A 17,657-nucleotide genomic window follows, 5' to 3' on the forward strand; every position below is an offset into this window, starting at 1 on the left:
ATGGACATCCCACTGGCTTTTGTGGAGGGAACCAGGGCAACACTAACTTCCATGTCATTCTACAAAAAAAAAACAAAACAAAATCATCCCTGAACCACTCTATTACATATTTACAACTTACCATTGTGATTTTTTTTTTTTTGCCTCAATTTTTCCACTTTTTTTTTTTTAAAGAAGAAGAAGTAAATGCCTCCGTGATGACACATCAGAGCAGTGGCTCCCAGCTGGTGTGTTGTGGTCCAAAAGTGGGTCACGGGTCCATTCTGAATGGACCGCAAGTGACTCAGGAACGTGTTGTTTGTAAAAAACACACTGAGTTGGCACAGAGCTTTTATTTTGAAGTGCTGTTTCCTGCTGTAAAATGAGTGAATAATGGACAGCTACTCAGCAGAGACAGCAAACTAGCTCAACGACATGGCCAAACGCAAGCATGACAATGAAAATATTAAAACATGTGGACCTTAAACTAATGACTGAGAAGAAATCTGGACCCTGAGACTGAACCAGTTGGGAACTACTGTATTAGACTGCTCCCTCGTGGACTGTGTGTTAGGTCAAAGAAAAAAAGAGAAATAAAGCAATAAACGATGCAATGACGTCCATAAAATATACAAAGGTTTAAATTCCCAGAGTGATTAACACCCTGTTTATTAAGTAACAGTTATGCTAGTAACCCAATTATTCAGTAAACACTAAATATTTTTAAATAACTACAGTAATAAAATATTCTAAAAAGGTACAAACTTTTAAAAAATAATAGATATCTGCAGCAAGAAAACCTGCTTTAAATCTCCATTCAGGTCTTTTTTAACCATCTTCCTTAAAACTGCGAAAGTAAAAGGTGTAAAATAGAAAAATAAACTAAAATAAAAATTGTCTCTCCTGTATTATTTCTTCCACAGGAACTTGTCATTAGTCTTCCAGAGATTTTTGCTCTCCTCTTCTTTAGATCTACCTCTCGCTGCAAACTTAGCGGTGATGCAAACCCGCTGCACTTCCGCCGGGTCTGTTAACCTGTTGATGCTCTCCTGGTTACCCTCATTCAGGATGTCCCAGAAGTCTCTGCGACTGCTCTTTGACACCACCGGCTGTGAAGGTGGTTTGTTCGACTTTGGAGAGGTCAGAGAGTCTATGCAGCCTGCTGAAGGAGAATCAGTCCTGACAGTTACTCTGGATGGAGACGGTGAAGTGACACACGTGCTTACTGAAACAGAGGAGGGTGCAGGGGGTGTTTTTGGGGTGTCCCTCTGTTGTGCACCCCTGGGTTTGGGTTTTAACAAATCGTCAAGAATCGAGGTGTCTCCTATCAGATCTGTGAGGAGGGAATGGTGACTGGAGGTGGAGGTGGACGTGCCCCGCGCAGGAAGGGAAGGGGTCTGGGGATTTTCTCTCTGACCTTGAAAAGTCTCGCTGGTCCTGGAAGACAATTTTTGCTCCCGCTCCTGCTCCCTTCCCTGTGCTGTGGGTTTGGATAACGCGGTGGACCTGCCATGGCTGAGGTCCGGAGAAGAAGGGATATCTCTGTCTGCGCGGTTCAGGAAAGCAGCAGCCTCCCCAGACCCCGGACCACTGCTGCTGGCCTGCTCCAAGCCAAGACCACCACCAGCTCTGAAGGCTCCAGAACTAGAAACACTACCCCTCTTTGTCCTCTTAGGTCCTCTGGCACCGCAGGCTGTCTCCTCCTGCTCCTCTGACTCAAGGCTCCGAACATCACTTAGAGGTTCTGGGACATTCCTTCGTGGGATCTTTTGCTTTCTCTGGGGTGATGGAGCATCACTTTGTGGCTTTCTAGGCTTTGTCTGTGGCGCAGGAACATTGTTTTGTGGGGTTTTGGGCTTAGTTTTAGCTTCAGGATTCCGTTTAGTGTACTTAGGCTTTCTCTTGGCTTTTGGAGCATCCTTTTGTGGGGTTCTGGTATGTGTGCGAGATTTTGTGGCTGTTTTGGTGGATGATGAAGAAGTAGCAGCTGAAGAGGAGGAGGCCTGTGCTGAATCAGGTTGTGGGAAGTTGTTTGTGACTGTACTGGTTAGGTCAGGGTGGTTCTGTGAGGTGTAATACTTTCGAAGCCAGGCCAGTCTGTGGGTTGAGTTTCCACTCAGAATCTCTTTTGCAAACTGCTGGACTGAGGGATAATTGAACGTTTGTGACATTTCCTCCAGCTGCTGCCTGCGCACAAAGGACAAATGAGTGTGAATAAACATGCATGCACGTTCTCGAAAAATGCCAATGGTTTTATAACTAATATCATCTGCTAAATTTAACAGCATATTCAGACACGTACAGTTAGCATGAGGCCTGAATTTGGCACATGTGAGCATACAGTAAGGTACTTTAAATCACACGTAAAATAACGTCTTTAAGAAACCACAAGGCCTACACTATTAATCTGATATTCTGCGGGTCTGTCAGGCCTAGCCTAAGATGAATAGTTCTCCACATATTCAGGCTCATATCCAGACAGCCGTGCAGTATGAGGTGTTTTTCCTCAGCTCCAAGGCAGTCATTAAAACTTTGGTCTAACCAGACTCGGGGACAGAAATACTTCAAAGTCGCTGGTGGTACAGCAGCATTATGGTGGTGTTATTACCATTTGTGGCTTTCACTGGAAAAACAATAAATAAAAGCAACTGCAGTAAAATATGACGCGCATGTGGATTTAAATCGTTAAACAGCGAGGTTAATTGAGGAGATATCAATATAACTAGTGTGTGTTTTCACTCCCTGGTGAGCCTCTGGGCAGAGATACAGCCTTCCCCTTGGGAAGTGAGATTGGACCCATAAAGGTGTCTGTGTGTCTGTATATGAGTGTTTGGGAAGGTAGGGGGCGGAGGTGATGCAGCAGGACAGAGTTGTGTGTTTGAGCACCGTGTGCCTGTATGTGTGCGTAAATGCTTGTTAGGACGTGTGTGTGTGTGTATATCAGTGTGGGTTTGGAAGTCCTCGGGCAATCATTTTTGGTTAGTCTCAGGAGGGCTGCGGTTGTGGAAGGGGAAAACTCCTGCACTGTTGGGCCTGAACATAACTGGGTAATCTTTGGCATGATGCTGGGAAATAGGTGGAAGGGAAAGCTCAGAGGTGGTCTCTCGCTAAACGCACATACACACACACACACAATTCCTGAGGCCCAGGTGGGGGCGCTCAACACTATATTTGTGGTAAGTTTTGGCCTGCTTCCCAACACTGCCAGGAATTCCTCTCTCTTCCGACTTCACTTTTTACACCCCCTTTCTCCCGTTCTTCCACTGGCCTCATTTATTCTTACTCAAACCTTGCAGGCTCCCTTATTTTAAAGGAATACTTCACCTTTCAAACGTCCATTTAAATGTCAACTATTCACCCCATATTACGTCAAATTCATGCATAAAACTTAAAATAAGAATTCTTGATGAACTGAAGTAATAGCCAACCGTGTTCAAAAACAGTAAAACTACAAACCCCTTCAACCCTTCTCTTGGTAAATCCATCATATCTCATAATCTACAATCCGCTCTTTTTCTAAATCTCTTCCTCTCAGCTTTGTTGTGTTATCCAACTACTATTGCCTCCGTTCTTTTCTCTTCACCTCACCTCGTCTGACACCCTCTCAGTACCTGCATATGGCTTGGGGAGTCTCTCCAATGATGATGGTGGTGTGTCTGTTGTGGAGCACAATCTTGTTGCTGAAGGTGACGGGATGGTCCGCACTGGGCTTCTCAAGTGTGACAGTCGAGGGGAAAAGCTCACTGTCTGGTTGGCTCTGTGACAGGCTCTGGTACAATCAAACGAGATGTGGAGCACACCAAATAATTACACTCTGAAAATCAAATACCTCTAATCCAAAAATCAAGACAAAGGAGTCCACAGACCTTATTATGAATCAAAACTGAGCTATCGTCAAGCTAAGAACCACGTGTGTTTGGAGTCACTCGTGTCATAGTAAGCATGTTTGTCTGATACTGGCGAGCCTCACTCTGCATGCCAATATATAATTGCCAGGCACACTTTGGTAGAAAACAGGTCTAAATGACAATGTTTACAGCGAGGTCTGTGGATTATTGAGTAATCCTGTCAAGGTTTCTGAAAAAAATATATTCCTGGTAAGTTTTTCAAATGTAATTTGATTTATCTAATCTAATTTGTACGGTGGTGGACGAGGGCAAATGTGCTACAACGGCCCAAAACATTTCCATGAAAGAGAAAAATGTTTTTTATAATACTGGGAAAGACTAAGGCCAAACATAAAAAAAGAATAAGTTGCTTTTCATGTCACCTCCTTACTCCACCTGTCTTTTCTCTTCAAAAACAAACTCTCGTCTGGTCTTTTTCTGGGGTTGAAAATCAAACTCAACCACTTAGCCTCTTTTGTTTTGACTGGGTAGGCAGTTTTTTTCCGTTGTACTTGTTTTTGGGGTTTGTTTTTGACTTTGCACGTTTCCATTGTTGTATTTGTTTTAGACTTTCACATGTGGTTTGGAATTGTTTCTGAAGCTGCAGCATGTTCCTGCTTGTGGAAATGTTTTGGGCTGTTGCAGCGCGTTTTCTCTTGTCGGCCACAATAAATTTGGGAAGGCGAGATAAATCCCAGGGTTCACACACATTTTCATGGAAAAAAAATTGCAAAACCTTTTCACGACTTTTCAGGAACCCATACTAATTTTATTTTACTTTGCCAGCTCGCCCGGCATTTTTCAAACAAATCAGATTCAAACTCTATTCAAACAGAATTTCAGTTAGCTGTCATAAAAGGAGGGAGAGACGGTGTGTGGGAGGAAAATGAAGAAACCTACATGATGGTAAACAAAATGTTGTTACGTCAACATCTACAGAAACACACAACAAAAATCCATAACTTTCCAAAACTACCAATGATTTTTTGAAATTCCATGACTTTTCCAGGTTTCCCATGGCCATGAGAACCCTGACAACCATAAAATTACATTTACAAGTCTAAACCAGATCAATGTTAAAGCAGTATGTACCTCGTCGATGTCTAGAAGGTGATTGGCTGGCAGCTGAGAGTTTATCTTTCGCTCAAACACGTCTCGTACAGCAGCTCTGCTGATCCGCTGCTCTGCTTTGCTCCCTCCCACCACACGCTGGTTAGAATGGGTGTACACCACCTCATTTACACCACCTTTAAACAGAAATATACATTAATGTTGAAATGAAGTTAAAAAAATTAGCAGCATATAAAAAATAAATATTGAATCTGACCTAGCACGCTGTCGATGGTTACATCCTTTCCTTTGGGTGCTGAAGATGTCTGACGTTTAAGACTTGTAAATGAAACAGCTTTGGGCATCCCTGCTTGTCTCTTTGTCGTGTCAGCCGTTGCAGCTCCTGTAGATCTCGCTTTCTTAACAGGAGTGTGTTCCTCGTCGGAAGATGTGAATGTCTCTTTGTCTTCTGTGTGTTTGGATCTGGCCTTGCTCCTAGCTTTAGCACTTTGCCTCTTTCTATTGCAGTCTCTCCCACTGTCACCTCCTCCACCGTGTGAATTTAAAGCGTCCCTCTTGGGCCATGTCTCTGCATCTAAGTCAAAATCCTCAGATTCATCTGAGTAACCCTCAAAGTGGGACACTTTTGGGACTGGAGTTTTAAGCTTGTAAGGTTTCTTTTTGTCTGGTGAGGAATTTTCATCACTCTCCTCATCTACAATTTTCTTATCTACCCACCCTTTCAGGTCCTGTCTCTGTCTTACAGCATCATCGCTCTGCTTCAAGAGAGAAACCCTCTCTGGTCTTGCCCCATCTTTCTTCTCCCTGTCTTCTTTGTCTGAACCACTGGTGAAGTCCCAGGTTTTCTTTCCTAACTTAGGGAGACAGACTGCACCATTTCCTGCATTGGAGCTCTTGCGGATGCCAGAGGAGGTACCCTCCATCTTTTGATCCTCAGCACCTTCCTCGGACGGGCTTTCTTCTATATCCGTACTGCTGTCCCCTTCTGCTGACTCTGGTTTTCCTTTGACCCTTTCGAAGAGCCTGGAGAAACCGTGCTGGAGGAGACTCATTCGACCAGGACCAGTGGTGTCATTCACACCCCTGCTGCCATCCACTGCATTGAGGTTTGACACCTTTCTCTTCAGTCCCCTCACCTCCTCATCCTCTTCACTCCCACTGCTGAAGTCCAACACGCCTATGGCCATCTTTGATGCATCTCTGTACTCCTTGGCAGGCTCCTTTGGAGCAGGGCCGTCTGCAGACTCTCCAGGTGCCTTAAATAAAAAGGTGGAAACAAACAGCTAAAGAAAAGTTCAGATTTACAGATAAGTACAGATTTGCAGAACAGATGTGTTAGTCAACTAGTCAGTTAAATGTTGCTACCCTCGCTAGTCCGCATCAGATATATTAGTCAGTTAAACATATTATTAGGATGCCCAGATCAGCGTACAAGAGTAACCAGGAGCTCTGATCATCAACAGCTCTTTCTCCCTCTCCCTGCCTCCTTCCCAGACACACACAAACACACAAGTTCAATCTCAGACTTGCAAGCACAGAAAGTACGTACTAAGGCTTGTTATTAGTTGGACGTACTGTTTAAATTTCTGTTTAAATGTCAGGGAAATTTACTGTTAGGAACATCCCTAATTTGTAGGTCTGCCCCCAGAGTAAGAATTTTCCTAGTCAACCAATAGTCGTCATTTAGGGCCATTAGTCGACTAGTCGCCCGCATGTTCACGATATCGATCTCATTATTAAATTATATATTTTGGGCGGGGCAACACAATGGTTTGAGTTCAAGTAACATTGTTAACACTGTGCTACATTACAGAGAAATACAAAACCGTATTAATGAACCTTCATTAATATAGGCCTATATCTTATCTACAAGTGCACGTCACACACTGAGCGAGCCACCTGTTAGTGACGCTGTTGGCTAATGGGCATGTAGCTACTTCCATGTTTCAGATGATACGTCATGTTTGTAGTCGACCAATGAAGATGAGTTTACATATCACCTTGGGTTCGTCCTTCACCTTCTCAAAATGATCCCACACTTTGGATTTCCTGACCGACATGTTATTAACTAGCCTGTGGAATAACCGCAGGTACCAGCCCTGGAAATTAACGTGACTCCTGTCTGACTGCTGAGCGTGGTCACTTCCTGTGTCTGTCCTTTCAAATTAAATTCCCACGTGGTCCAGTCATATAGGTTTTGATTTATTTTGACAAGGCGCGGCTCCTGATAGAGTTTCCCGTTTGTTTCTTTTTTTCTGTGACTAAGCGATCAATGAAATCTTGCCGACTAATGACCTTTCAGGTCTACTAACGTTTGGTTGACTATTAGGGGGCAGCCCTACTAATTTGCACAGAGAGTGGTACAAAGTAGGTTGTGTGAGAACAAGAAATTGATGCAAAACTTCAAAATAAACTGTATATTTGCAGCGTGAGAAATATTTGGCTACAAAAACTGCACCAAAAGGCTAGAAATTCCTCAATTCCCTTGTTAACGCCATCTTGTAGCGCGGACCAGCCCATGTGAACTTTTATCGTGTAATACAAAACAGATGCTTGCAACAATAAATCATAATAAACATCAATGTGACACATGCCCTCCATCATGATGTAATATGAAGAAAACAAAGGGGTCATAACATTTCCTGGAGCTTTATGGCAGCGACCACCAACAGCGATTCCAATTTCACAAAATTTGCCAACTGGATGACTCCTCCGCAATTCTGTTGCGCTCGTGTGCATGTTGGTGCGTATACGCCTCGAGCCTCTCTCTGTGCGTGTAAAGGCACCCCAGTGTATTCTGTATTTCTGAAAGAATCTGAAAGGCCTCGGTGGAGCAGCAGCCCTGTAAAAAGGACCTGGCTGGGAACAGGATGATAAGGGGTATCACTGTGTAAATAAATAGCTGAAAAGCAGAAGACAGGCTTCAGTGTGGTCTGCTCCTTCCATTAGGACAGGCAAGTAATTACAACCAGCTGTTTCACACAGCATCAGAGAGAAAGTGAGAAGCAGACAAAGAGAGCCTCATCCTTTAGTTTTCCTACAACACAAAATAATGAGTGTGAAAATGGCTTTAAAATGATACTCCACCCAAAATCTATGGCATTGTGGCTTTTTTATGTGAAGAAAATTAAATATTAATATCCTCTGCACTTGAAAGCATTGCTGTAAAAAGTTTGTAGTTCTCACACTGACAGAGAACAGGAGCGGAGGTCAGCTTCAACTCAGTCAGTCACTATGGACTCCAATTGTTACAGGTTTTCATGGCAAAAAAGCAATAAAAAAACTTCCATACAAACTTCTGAAAACACTAAACTAATGCTCAGTATGTTGGAAACACTCACAGTTTAGGCCAAATACTACTTTAAGAGCACTTTTCAATCTGAGGAGGATAATAATGTGACATGAATGCAGTGTAATGAGCCATATTTTGCTGAAAATATGACGATTAAAGCTGAAGTGGTTTGAGAGATTTCCAGGTTTAAAGCTTTTTCCCACTATAAAAAAATCAATCTATTGTAACTTCCTGAACTCAAGCTAACCACAACTCCTGTGAGGAAACCACAAACTTTTTACTGCTACCTTTACAAAGCCTACAGCAGGGTGAGTATGTGATACTGACAAGGAAGATTTTCAGCACAATATCACTTTCTCCATGTTCTTCCTTTATAAAGTAGCATTATTGATCTCATTTTGACATTTTTGTCCAAGTAGAAGCTGTTTTTACTTGTAAATGGGACATTTTTGGATAAACTCCTCAAAGAACAGGAATATTACAAGACAAAGAAGAATTGAGAAAGCAATTAAGAAGAGTTTGAGCTAAAGGCAGAGAAAGTTAAATGAGAGTGCATGAATAGGTTGAGTGACAGACAGGAAGGTCCCTGTTTGAGGTATCGACTCTTTCACGTGGGAATGTGAGGATGAGTGGGCCGCCTGGGAGAGCAGACGGAGAGAGGGAGGGGAAGATGAGTGCCCTCGAGTTCTGGGTCTCTGAGAACGGCAGAGTTACTCACGTTAACTCCCTTCGTCTCCTCCTCCTCCTTCTCCTCGCCTGTGTGTGTGCTGCTTGTCATTACACCAGCCTCCACTTGTCCTTCTCGCTGACAGGGAGAGCAAAAGTGAGTCACACGTTAATCAGAACATAACCATATTATTGTAAACCATGACATTACAATCATCAACAAAAAGTTTGTTATCTTTCACATTCATTTTTTCTAGGCAATGCATGACATTTTTTTGAGTATTAGGCATGTTCTCTACATCAAACCAAAAACACTTTGAGCGAAGGACCTCCATTACTAATCCATATAAACACATAAGAGTAAATTCCAAAGAATAGAAATAAAGCAAAAGTTTTGTTGACTGTTTTGTAAGACCTGTCCCACACCCCTGGTGATACAAGGTAAATTGAGACAGTGGAACACATCATAATGAAACAGTAAGTGTGTATCTCACCTCTAGTATCTTGCGGGTGAGGCAAGTCCCTTGGGTCTGCAGCCTGAAGAGGTTTCTTAACCCAAACAGCTCCCCCTTATAGACACCATTCACTGCCTCAAAATACCGCCGTGCACTCTCCTTGCCCACAACAGAGCTCTGCAATTGCTGGAAGATGGGACAAAGGCACAAATTCAGTATTTTATGTCATTCTTTGATTTGTGTGTGTGGTTATATTAATCCAGTACCTGTTTGTAAACTTGTCTGAGGTAGATAACCTCCTCTACAGTCCCCAGTGAGATCAGCCTAAGAACAGTCACATCCCTGCACTGGCCAATACGATATGCCCTGAAGAGACACAAACATATCAACACACAGGCATCATGCATATGAATAGTAAAAATGATCTATGTTTATGTTTTGATATCAGACAGTGTATATGATATCAGTCAGAATATGACTAGGTACAAATGATGTGCGGGTCAACCCACAGACTGCAGGCTTTATCATCAGCATTACTGCACTAAGGCTTTCTGTTATTCTGTTTTGACCAGGAAAATCTGTTGAAGTCCAACATATTTAAATGTCTGCTGTCATAATGTTGGCTAAAAATGTTTGTGAACGTGTCCAAAACAGCAAGCAAGGGTGTCTCTGTCCTAAGTGAATCTGTTGAACTTGCACTTCTGTAACATCATGGAAACAAACCACTGTATGGATAAGCTGTGCGCTCCTGTAAACAATCCAAGTAGGCTATCAGCTGACCACTCGAGATTATTCAAAAGATGTAACCGCTTAAAACAATGGTTCCCAACTGGTCCAGCCATGAGATCCAGATTTCTCCTTAGTCATTAGTTCAAGGTCCATAGAGTTTAATATATTCAGCATCATACTTGTGTTTGGCCATGTCGTCGAGCCAGTTTGCTGTCTCTGTTAAGTAGCTGTCTGTCTTCCACTCACTCTACAACAGGAAATGGCACTTCAACATAAAAGGTTGTTCTGGGAATTCACTGTACTTCAAAAATTAAGTGTGCTTTCTACTAACTTGACATGTTCGCAAGTCACTTGAGGTCCATTAAGAATGGACCTGTGACCCATTTTCGGACCACGACCCACAAGTTGGGAATGACCGACCTAAAAGATGAGTATTGGGAAGTATTTGCTGTCTTTAATACTGTGATATTTACTGGAAATGACATACAGTACAATATAGCTAATAACAAGTAGGTCAACGCTTGAAACCTTCAGCTCCAGTTTGTGTTTGCAGTTTGGGTCATTGATTATGCATGTGTTTACAGGCTGGGCTGGTGCGGGTTTTAATAAATCCTGACCTGCACATCACTAGCAGTTATGCTATACTGGAAGCTACGGCTGCTTTTTGAAGCCAGTTAAGTGAAACAGTGACAGAATACTTATAGCTTAACTTACATGGTAAGATAAGGCCCACAACCTACCTGTCAATAGCTTGGAGGTCACTGGCTGGGTTCCACGTGGGGTCAAAGAGCACTACCACATTGGCCCCTACAAAGTTAAGACCAAGACCACCCGCCCTAATCAAACACAGAGCCAGTTATCAGCAGTTTCAAGGTTCTGAATACTGAAAAAAGCACCACTAGGCTTAAAATGTAAATGTGAAATCTAATTGTTATTGTTCAACTAACAAGGTGGAAACCAGGCAGAGGTTGATGTGAGAGGAGTTGTTGAACTCTTTGACGATCTGGACTCTCTCTTTCGATTTGGTGTTCCCATCCAGCCTGCTGTAGTCCAGTCCCTCCGCCATGCAGTAGCTCTCCAGCACATTCAACAGCTGACAGGTTCAAAACACAACAAACAACTGTGAAGGGTTCAAAGCACATGAATTAACTGAGTAAAAACTTGCATCTCTACATGTAACATGTGAATTCACTCATTGTCAAGACTGAAGATTTTGACTGAGAAATAAAACGTAAAAACAAGACAAATATTTAATAAAAAATAAACAGAATTTCCCCAGGCTTGTATATTTATAGATATACTATACGGGTAATACTGAGTCTTGTACAATCAAAACTGTATGGACTAAAAAAGCAAAACACAGGCCATGAAAATATGACCTCATAGCAGCCAGAAATGTTATCATAATGTCTCGGGTGACAGCGACCATTAGGTTCTGCAGAGTCTAATTATCTTTAAAACTCTAATGGCCCCCACTTATAAAACCCCAAGGCTTACCTATTAATGTATGTCATGAGAAAACCATGTCTCCTGCTACTATTTTTTCTGTAATCAAGTCATCTGCTCTAAAATCAGTGGCAATTAAGGGTGTGTGTTCAAGGCTGTTGTGTTTAAAAGTTGAATGGATAGTGTAAAGCTCTCAAACCAACAAGCATATTCCCATTTTAGATGACATTGTTTTGAGCATCAAATCATTTTTCGACGGCGAAAACACCTCTTCACGCTGCTCATCCTAATCTAACACTATATATCTGTGCACTCACACATGCAAACACACAGACACACTAAAAATCAGATTTCTATAAACACACAAACACAGCTCTCACCTTAGTTGAGAGGGAAAAAAGAAGTACTTTATCTCTCCTTTGCAGGTAGTATTTCAGCAGCTTCTGTAAAACCTGAAAGGAACACAGATACATTGTTTAGCCACACTGAAACAACCCATAATGCTCAAATTTCTGAGTCTTTGTTCCAAAATTGTACCTTCATCTTTCCACTGTACATCGGGTCCGACAAGGCCTCAAATGCTTCATCTTTGCATCTCTGCATAAAGTCTGGAAACTTCTGAAATACCTCTGCACAAATGGCAGCCACATACCTTTCCTGGAAGAAACAAATGAGTCATATTAGTGAACCAAATCCATCACTAGAAGATGTCCAATGAACTAAGTCTGGAAAAACTGTTTTTACCTGCATCTTGCTGGTTCCTGCGGTGGACTGAAGCAGTGCTACATGGTTGGCAACCTTCCTCAGTATGGCCATGTAACTGAAGTAGAGCGTCTTAATTTTTGCACCTTTTGAGTTTCTCTGCAATAAAATAGATTTTTTTCCCTCAGAGTGAATCCTTAATTATTTCAACCATATGAAAATTTTCCAAAAATGTAATTCAACTGCAATAATCTTTCCCACATCTAATATAGACCTATAATGCTTATTTTCAGGTTCATACTTGTATTTTGGATTTCTACAGGAACACGTTTATATGCTTTAATGGTCACTTAAACACTTCATTTCTTTATACTGTTTGTGCTCGAACAACTGTGTTCACCCTCTGTCTGAGAAGGCTCAGTTTTGGCGCCTGTCTCTTTAAGCCCCTTCCCAAAAAAGCCCAGTCTGCTGTGATTTGCATCTCTGCACCAACGATGCAGCTGGGTGAATGACTGTAATGGAGAATGGCGGCACTTTCTCCAATTAAAAATTACCAATGAAAGCTTCTAAACAGAAGCAGACAGGACCCAGCCGGAATATGATCCAAAATCGAGGGGAAATTAATAACATCAGCAACCAAGATTACAGGTTTCCCTGACATTAGCATGTAGCTACATGTAACAGTGTAGGCTATGTAGAGTAAACATTTGCAGCAGCGTGCCTGGATATAAAGAAATCCATTACGAGCCCATGTCATCTTGTCTCGGATGTAGAGGGAATTACTTTTAAATACATTTACCGCATTATTTGAAACCCTGGCCACATTTAACATGAGCATCCAATAAGGAAAAAGCATAATCGGTCCCCTTTAAATATTTTGGATGATGATAACAAGCTCTGATATTGTGCTTTTTCAATTTCACTTCACTACACTGTATTTAAAAAGCAGAATGCAGACGTACTGCTTGGATAACTAAAGGGACAGTTCACCTAAATCACACAAAGCTTATCTTCCCTAAATGTTTGTCTGATTTAAGTGATCTGATCCTGCACACATAAGAGTCAAAAATAAGATGCACTTAATTAATGTCAGAACCGAACACCTACAATTGAGTTGAACTTGTTACAATACACAGCATACAGAAGCATGCAACAATAAAAAGCTGTGAACCTACTTGATAGCAGCAGCTTCCGCGGGTTTTTCCACTTTTACAGTCACATTTCTCTGAAGACCTCAGCAATAACGTCACATCATCACTGTCCAGCACCGCCTGATACACACTGCGCTGAAAGTCTGTCAGAGTGCAATACACCACCTTCGAGAAAACCAAACACAGAGTTTCTTTGAAGGTTGCTTTAAGACGTCATAGACCTTCATCTGAATATTACGATGATGGAATATAGTCATGTAGATGGTGAATTGTGAGCTTCCAGAGAACAGAAGAACCATTAAAGTGATAAAGTCTGGTCTGACTTCACCAGTCTCACCCTGTCATCCTTCTTAGGCAGCTGTTCCTTGATAAGAGCTTTAGTTCTTCTGAGGAACAAGTGGAAAATCTTCCTCACAAGGGCTCTGACAGTCTTCCTCCCTGTGGCTAGGGCACGTTTGGTTGCACTGTGCTTCTGACCATGCTCAATAGGATCTGAAAACTTGTTCTTGAAATGTCCTATGTTGCCAAGACAACCAGGTATGGCCCTAAATAGAATTAAAAAAATTATGAAAGCTGTTAGGAACTAATTCTCAGACAAAAAGCTGAAACTACAGGGCATGAGATGATTGAGATCTGCTTCTGAATACACAAATGACAAATGTGTTGTAACATAAAAGTCTCTTAACCCACCAGTCCATGACACACCACAGCTCCTCAAGGTTGTTCTGTAAGATGGTGCCAGTCAGGCCGACTCTGATCTGGTGAAATATGAGTGCATAGCATGAAAAGCAAAGTCCACATACAAAGCTAGGTTAACTATTTTGTTAGCAGTTTATCACTTTGGTGGTATAATTCAATATACTTTAAATAAAGCATAGAAGAAAACCACTTGTGCTGGAGTAGAATGTAACTAAGTACATTTACTCAAGTATTGTGCTTAAGTAATTTTGGGGTACTTGTACTTTACTTGAATATTTCGATTTTCTGCTAATACAACTAATAAAATATGATGTATAATTATTGATCAAACTAAGCAGCAATATATAAAGTAATTAAATTAATAATTACTTTGCCAGCTGCAACATTAAAGTGATGAACACATTAATGCTTCAATGATTATAGTCTAATAATATATAATATTATGAAATGGGCCATTCTGCATGATGAGTACTATCACTTTTGGTGCTTTATGTATATTTTGATGCCAATACTTTTATATTTTTACTTGAGCAAACCTGTAAACAGAGTATTTCTACACTGTAGTATTATTACCTTTACTTGAGTAAAACATCTGAGTACTTCTTCCGCCTGTGCACTTGAGGACAGACATTAAAGTTCTTAATGACAAGCACCATCAGGGCTCTCCACCATCAATAAACCCTCACTGAGTCTAATTACACAAAAAATAATAAGACATAAGACATAACATAAAGCTCTCTGGGGTGTGCAGTGTCCTTGCCGCGGCGGAAGTGGATTCAGTTCCAGCCCAGGGCCCTTCTCTGTATGTTGTCCCCTCTCTCTCCCCCATTCACTTTTGAAACTGTCCTTTCATTAAAGACAAAAAAAGCCCAAAATCTTTTAACATAAAGCTCTCTGACCTTACATGTCAGATTCTTCATGGCCTGAGTGATCTGAGAGTTAGGATTTTTTATCTTGTGGGCCTCATCCACAATCACAGCTGACCAGTCTATGCTGCAGAAAGGGCAAAGGTAGATTTTAGTCACAGAAAAAAAAAAAAAATTATCATGTATTTAAGGAATAAATTAAATACATGTAAACAAGGAGCATGTATTGTGTGGTGTTTGTTGCCTGTGTGTGTTGAGCACGGTTCTTACTTGTTAAACTGATCCAGACAAAGGCGCAGAGTCTCATAGGTAGTGAGAGCGATCTCAATGCGTCCCTTCCTGATGCGAGCCAACTCCTCCTCTTTTTTCAGACCGTGGACCACCACACACTGGAAGTGACCCCACGTGTCCAGTTCCTCTTTCCAGTTATAAAGCACTGACAGTGGGGCCACAATGAGGAACACCTGGACCAGATCATGGAAACACCAAATCAGTGCTCATATCTGTAGCTGTACACTATTGCTGCACGTCATTGAATGCATCTGGTATTTTAAAAAGGACTTTATTTATCCCTACAAGTTTTATGATTCATAAATATTTATATAGCATACTTCAATACCCACTTTGTTTGGTTTACTTTGCTTGGAGGAGGTCATCTGACTCTGCAGAAACTGAGGCCTGTTGTTCTGGATGTCCCACCATGTGCCTGTTTTGTGCAATACAGCAGCAAGGAAACCAATGACCTAAAATATGACCAAAGGGGTGGAGAGAGCGAGATCAAGAGAGACAGCCGTGTGGAGAAATCATGCAGACATTTAAACATTTCTGAAAACAGATGTGCAGCTAGTGTACTTTGTACCTGTACAGTTTTTCCCAAGCCCATGTCGTCCCCAAGGATACAACCTCTGGAACGGATGTAATTGTTGTAAATGAACTTGATTCCCTCTCTCTGGTAATCCCTCAGGTATCTGTTGATGGTGTAGGGGACTCTGTGTCCACCAACATGGCCCAGCTCTAAGGGGACACACAGCCTGGTGTCTGTGACGCTGCCGGGAAACAGGGGTTTTTCCTGGGTGCAGTGATTCAAACCTGGTCTCATAAGTTTTGAGACAGGCACAGCTTCCGCCGTTTCTTCCTCATCCTCTTCTGCATCTTCATCATGGTTAGTGAACACCACCCATGCTGTAGTTTCATTATTATTATGAGAGGAGAAGGTCAGTCTCTTAATGGTGGATTCTCGCAGGGTGCCATCTCTTGGGTCAGGGGCCAGACAGCTGTCACCTTCACGCCATGCTGCTATTAACCAATATAAGCATGTCATTCGTTAAATGTGCTTTGTAACATATCAAAAAAATATAATTAATCAAAAGCACACACATTGTTTGGATAATAGTGGGTGTGTATAATCAAAATTAAATTAAAATTTTACCTTGGTTTACAACAAATATCTTCACAAAATAAAATAATATCTTTTTATGGAAGGGTTTGGGATGCATTTTCCTACTATTACACTCCCTGCAATATCATCAGACTAACAGTAGTTAAGTTTATCCTATCTAAACATAGATCTGACCTACTGATCGAATCAATCTTATGATAAGAGAGTAACTAAGACCCTAATGTTCCTGGACAGGAAATATGGCTAACTTAATTATTAGCTAGCTTCAAAAGCTTTGTGTAGGACTTGTATTGTGTAAACCAGTGTCCCGCTGAAATGTAGAAATAAGTAAAAAACATTCATTTCAAACCTTTATCAGTTGTAGATGTTGAAGCCATCAGGATACATTGTAAGAGTCCTCCTCTCCTCTTCTCAGTGTGTAGGTGAAGTCACTGTAGCATGCTAACGTTAGCTAGCTCGGTTAGCTTAACTTAGCGAACATATTAAACAAAAGAAAGGGCAACGGCAACTATGGGAAAACTATGGGAAAACTGAGTAAGCTTTCACTTTATCCTCCGGTTACGTTCATTTAGTTGCTAAAAAGGCACAGGCACACAGACAGACACAGACAGACACAGACACACACACACAGTCAGCAGAGCAGCTGCAGCCCAACAGCAGCTTGATGGATGTTTGTGTATTTTCACGACAAGAAACGCACTTTCGACGATTTTCAAACTGATTTTAAATACAATTTGAACACCTACTCCACAAAAGAAAAATACTACAGAATTATTTATTTTAATAAAACGAATGTTTTTTTTTTGTTTTTTTTTTTTGCTGTCTCCCCTTTTTTTTAACTTTACAAATTTCACTGTCGGACAGCGTGTTGAAAGTGCTGGGGCGAATCTAAATTACCATTCTACGAAATAAAACAAAACTAGGTTCAGTTTAATTAAAAAATGCTGAAATAAAATCTGAGGAGCATTTAATCTCTTCAGTGCTCTTATCAGCGAATGTACAGGCTATATATATCCATAATAAAATAAAATTAAATTAAATAATATATTATTGTATTTCTGCTGCTACAGATCGCATACTTGGAACTTCTGCCCATTCACAATAATGTGTAAATGTGCCATTATCAGTCTACAGGTCTTTAAAAAGTCTTAAAATGTCTTAAATTAAATGTTACAACAATAAGGTCTTAAAAGTCATTAAATAGTCTTAATAGTCTTGTAGAGTGTTAACTACTACAAACATTTTATCTAATTTAATCTATCCATTTTTTAAATTTCTTTTTGTGAAAATGAGAGAAACCTTTTGTAAAAGTCCT

At 41.1% G+C, this 17,657-nt stretch overlaps 1 protein-coding gene across 2 annotated transcripts; it reads right to left on the bottom strand.

The window, feature by feature from the left end:
* Positions 1-319: 319 nt before the first annotated feature.
* ercc6l2 (excision repair cross-complementation group 6-like 2) lies at positions 320-17,003 on the bottom strand. Of its 2 annotated transcripts, none has more exons than XM_033620211.2 (20): positions 16,692-17,003; positions 15,803-16,236; positions 15,567-15,686; positions 15,214-15,407; positions 14,977-15,070; positions 14,069-14,136; positions 13,716-13,923; positions 13,403-13,543; positions 12,270-12,386; positions 12,063-12,182; positions 11,906-11,977; positions 11,027-11,172; positions 10,820-10,915; positions 9,617-9,716; positions 9,390-9,536; positions 8,948-9,034; positions 5,194-6,193; positions 4,959-5,113; positions 3,591-3,748; positions 320-2,166 (listed from the first exon to the last, which is right to left on the bottom strand). In XM_033620211.2, exons 1-20 carry the CDS (start codon positions 16,717-16,719, stop codon positions 888-890), a joined length of 4,764 nt encoding a protein of 1,587 aa, XP_033476102.2. In that variant the 5' UTR covers positions 16,720-17,003; the 3' UTR covers positions 320-887. The 2 variants fall into 2 exon arrangements, with proteins under 2 accessions (XP_033476102.2, XP_033476101.2); XM_033620210.2 differs by having other exon boundaries at positions 15,803-16,239.
* Positions 17,004-17,657: the final 654 nt, after the last annotated feature.

Source organism: Epinephelus lanceolatus, chromosome 9 (genome assembly GCF_041903045.1).
Source record: "Epinephelus lanceolatus isolate andai-2023 chromosome 9, ASM4190304v1, whole genome shotgun sequence".
NCBI lineage: Eukaryota > Metazoa > Chordata > Actinopteri > Perciformes > Serranidae > Epinephelus > Epinephelus lanceolatus.

What these genes read in the sequence shown, in the direction of transcription:
- ercc6l2 (XM_033620210.2), bottom strand. Translation starts at nt 16,719, where the DNA reads ATGGCTTCAACATCTACAACTGATAAAG. An exon ending in CTGTGGTGTGTCATGGACTG is followed by an intron (nt 13,924 to 14,068) that starts GTGGGTTAAGAG and finishes AATTCTATTTAG; the next exon opens with GGCCATACCTGGTTGTCTTG. An exon ending in TGCCTAAGAAGGATGACAGG is followed by an intron (nt 13,544 to 13,715) that starts GTGAGACTGGTG and finishes GTTTTCTCGAAG; the next exon opens with GTGGTGTATTGCACTCTGAC.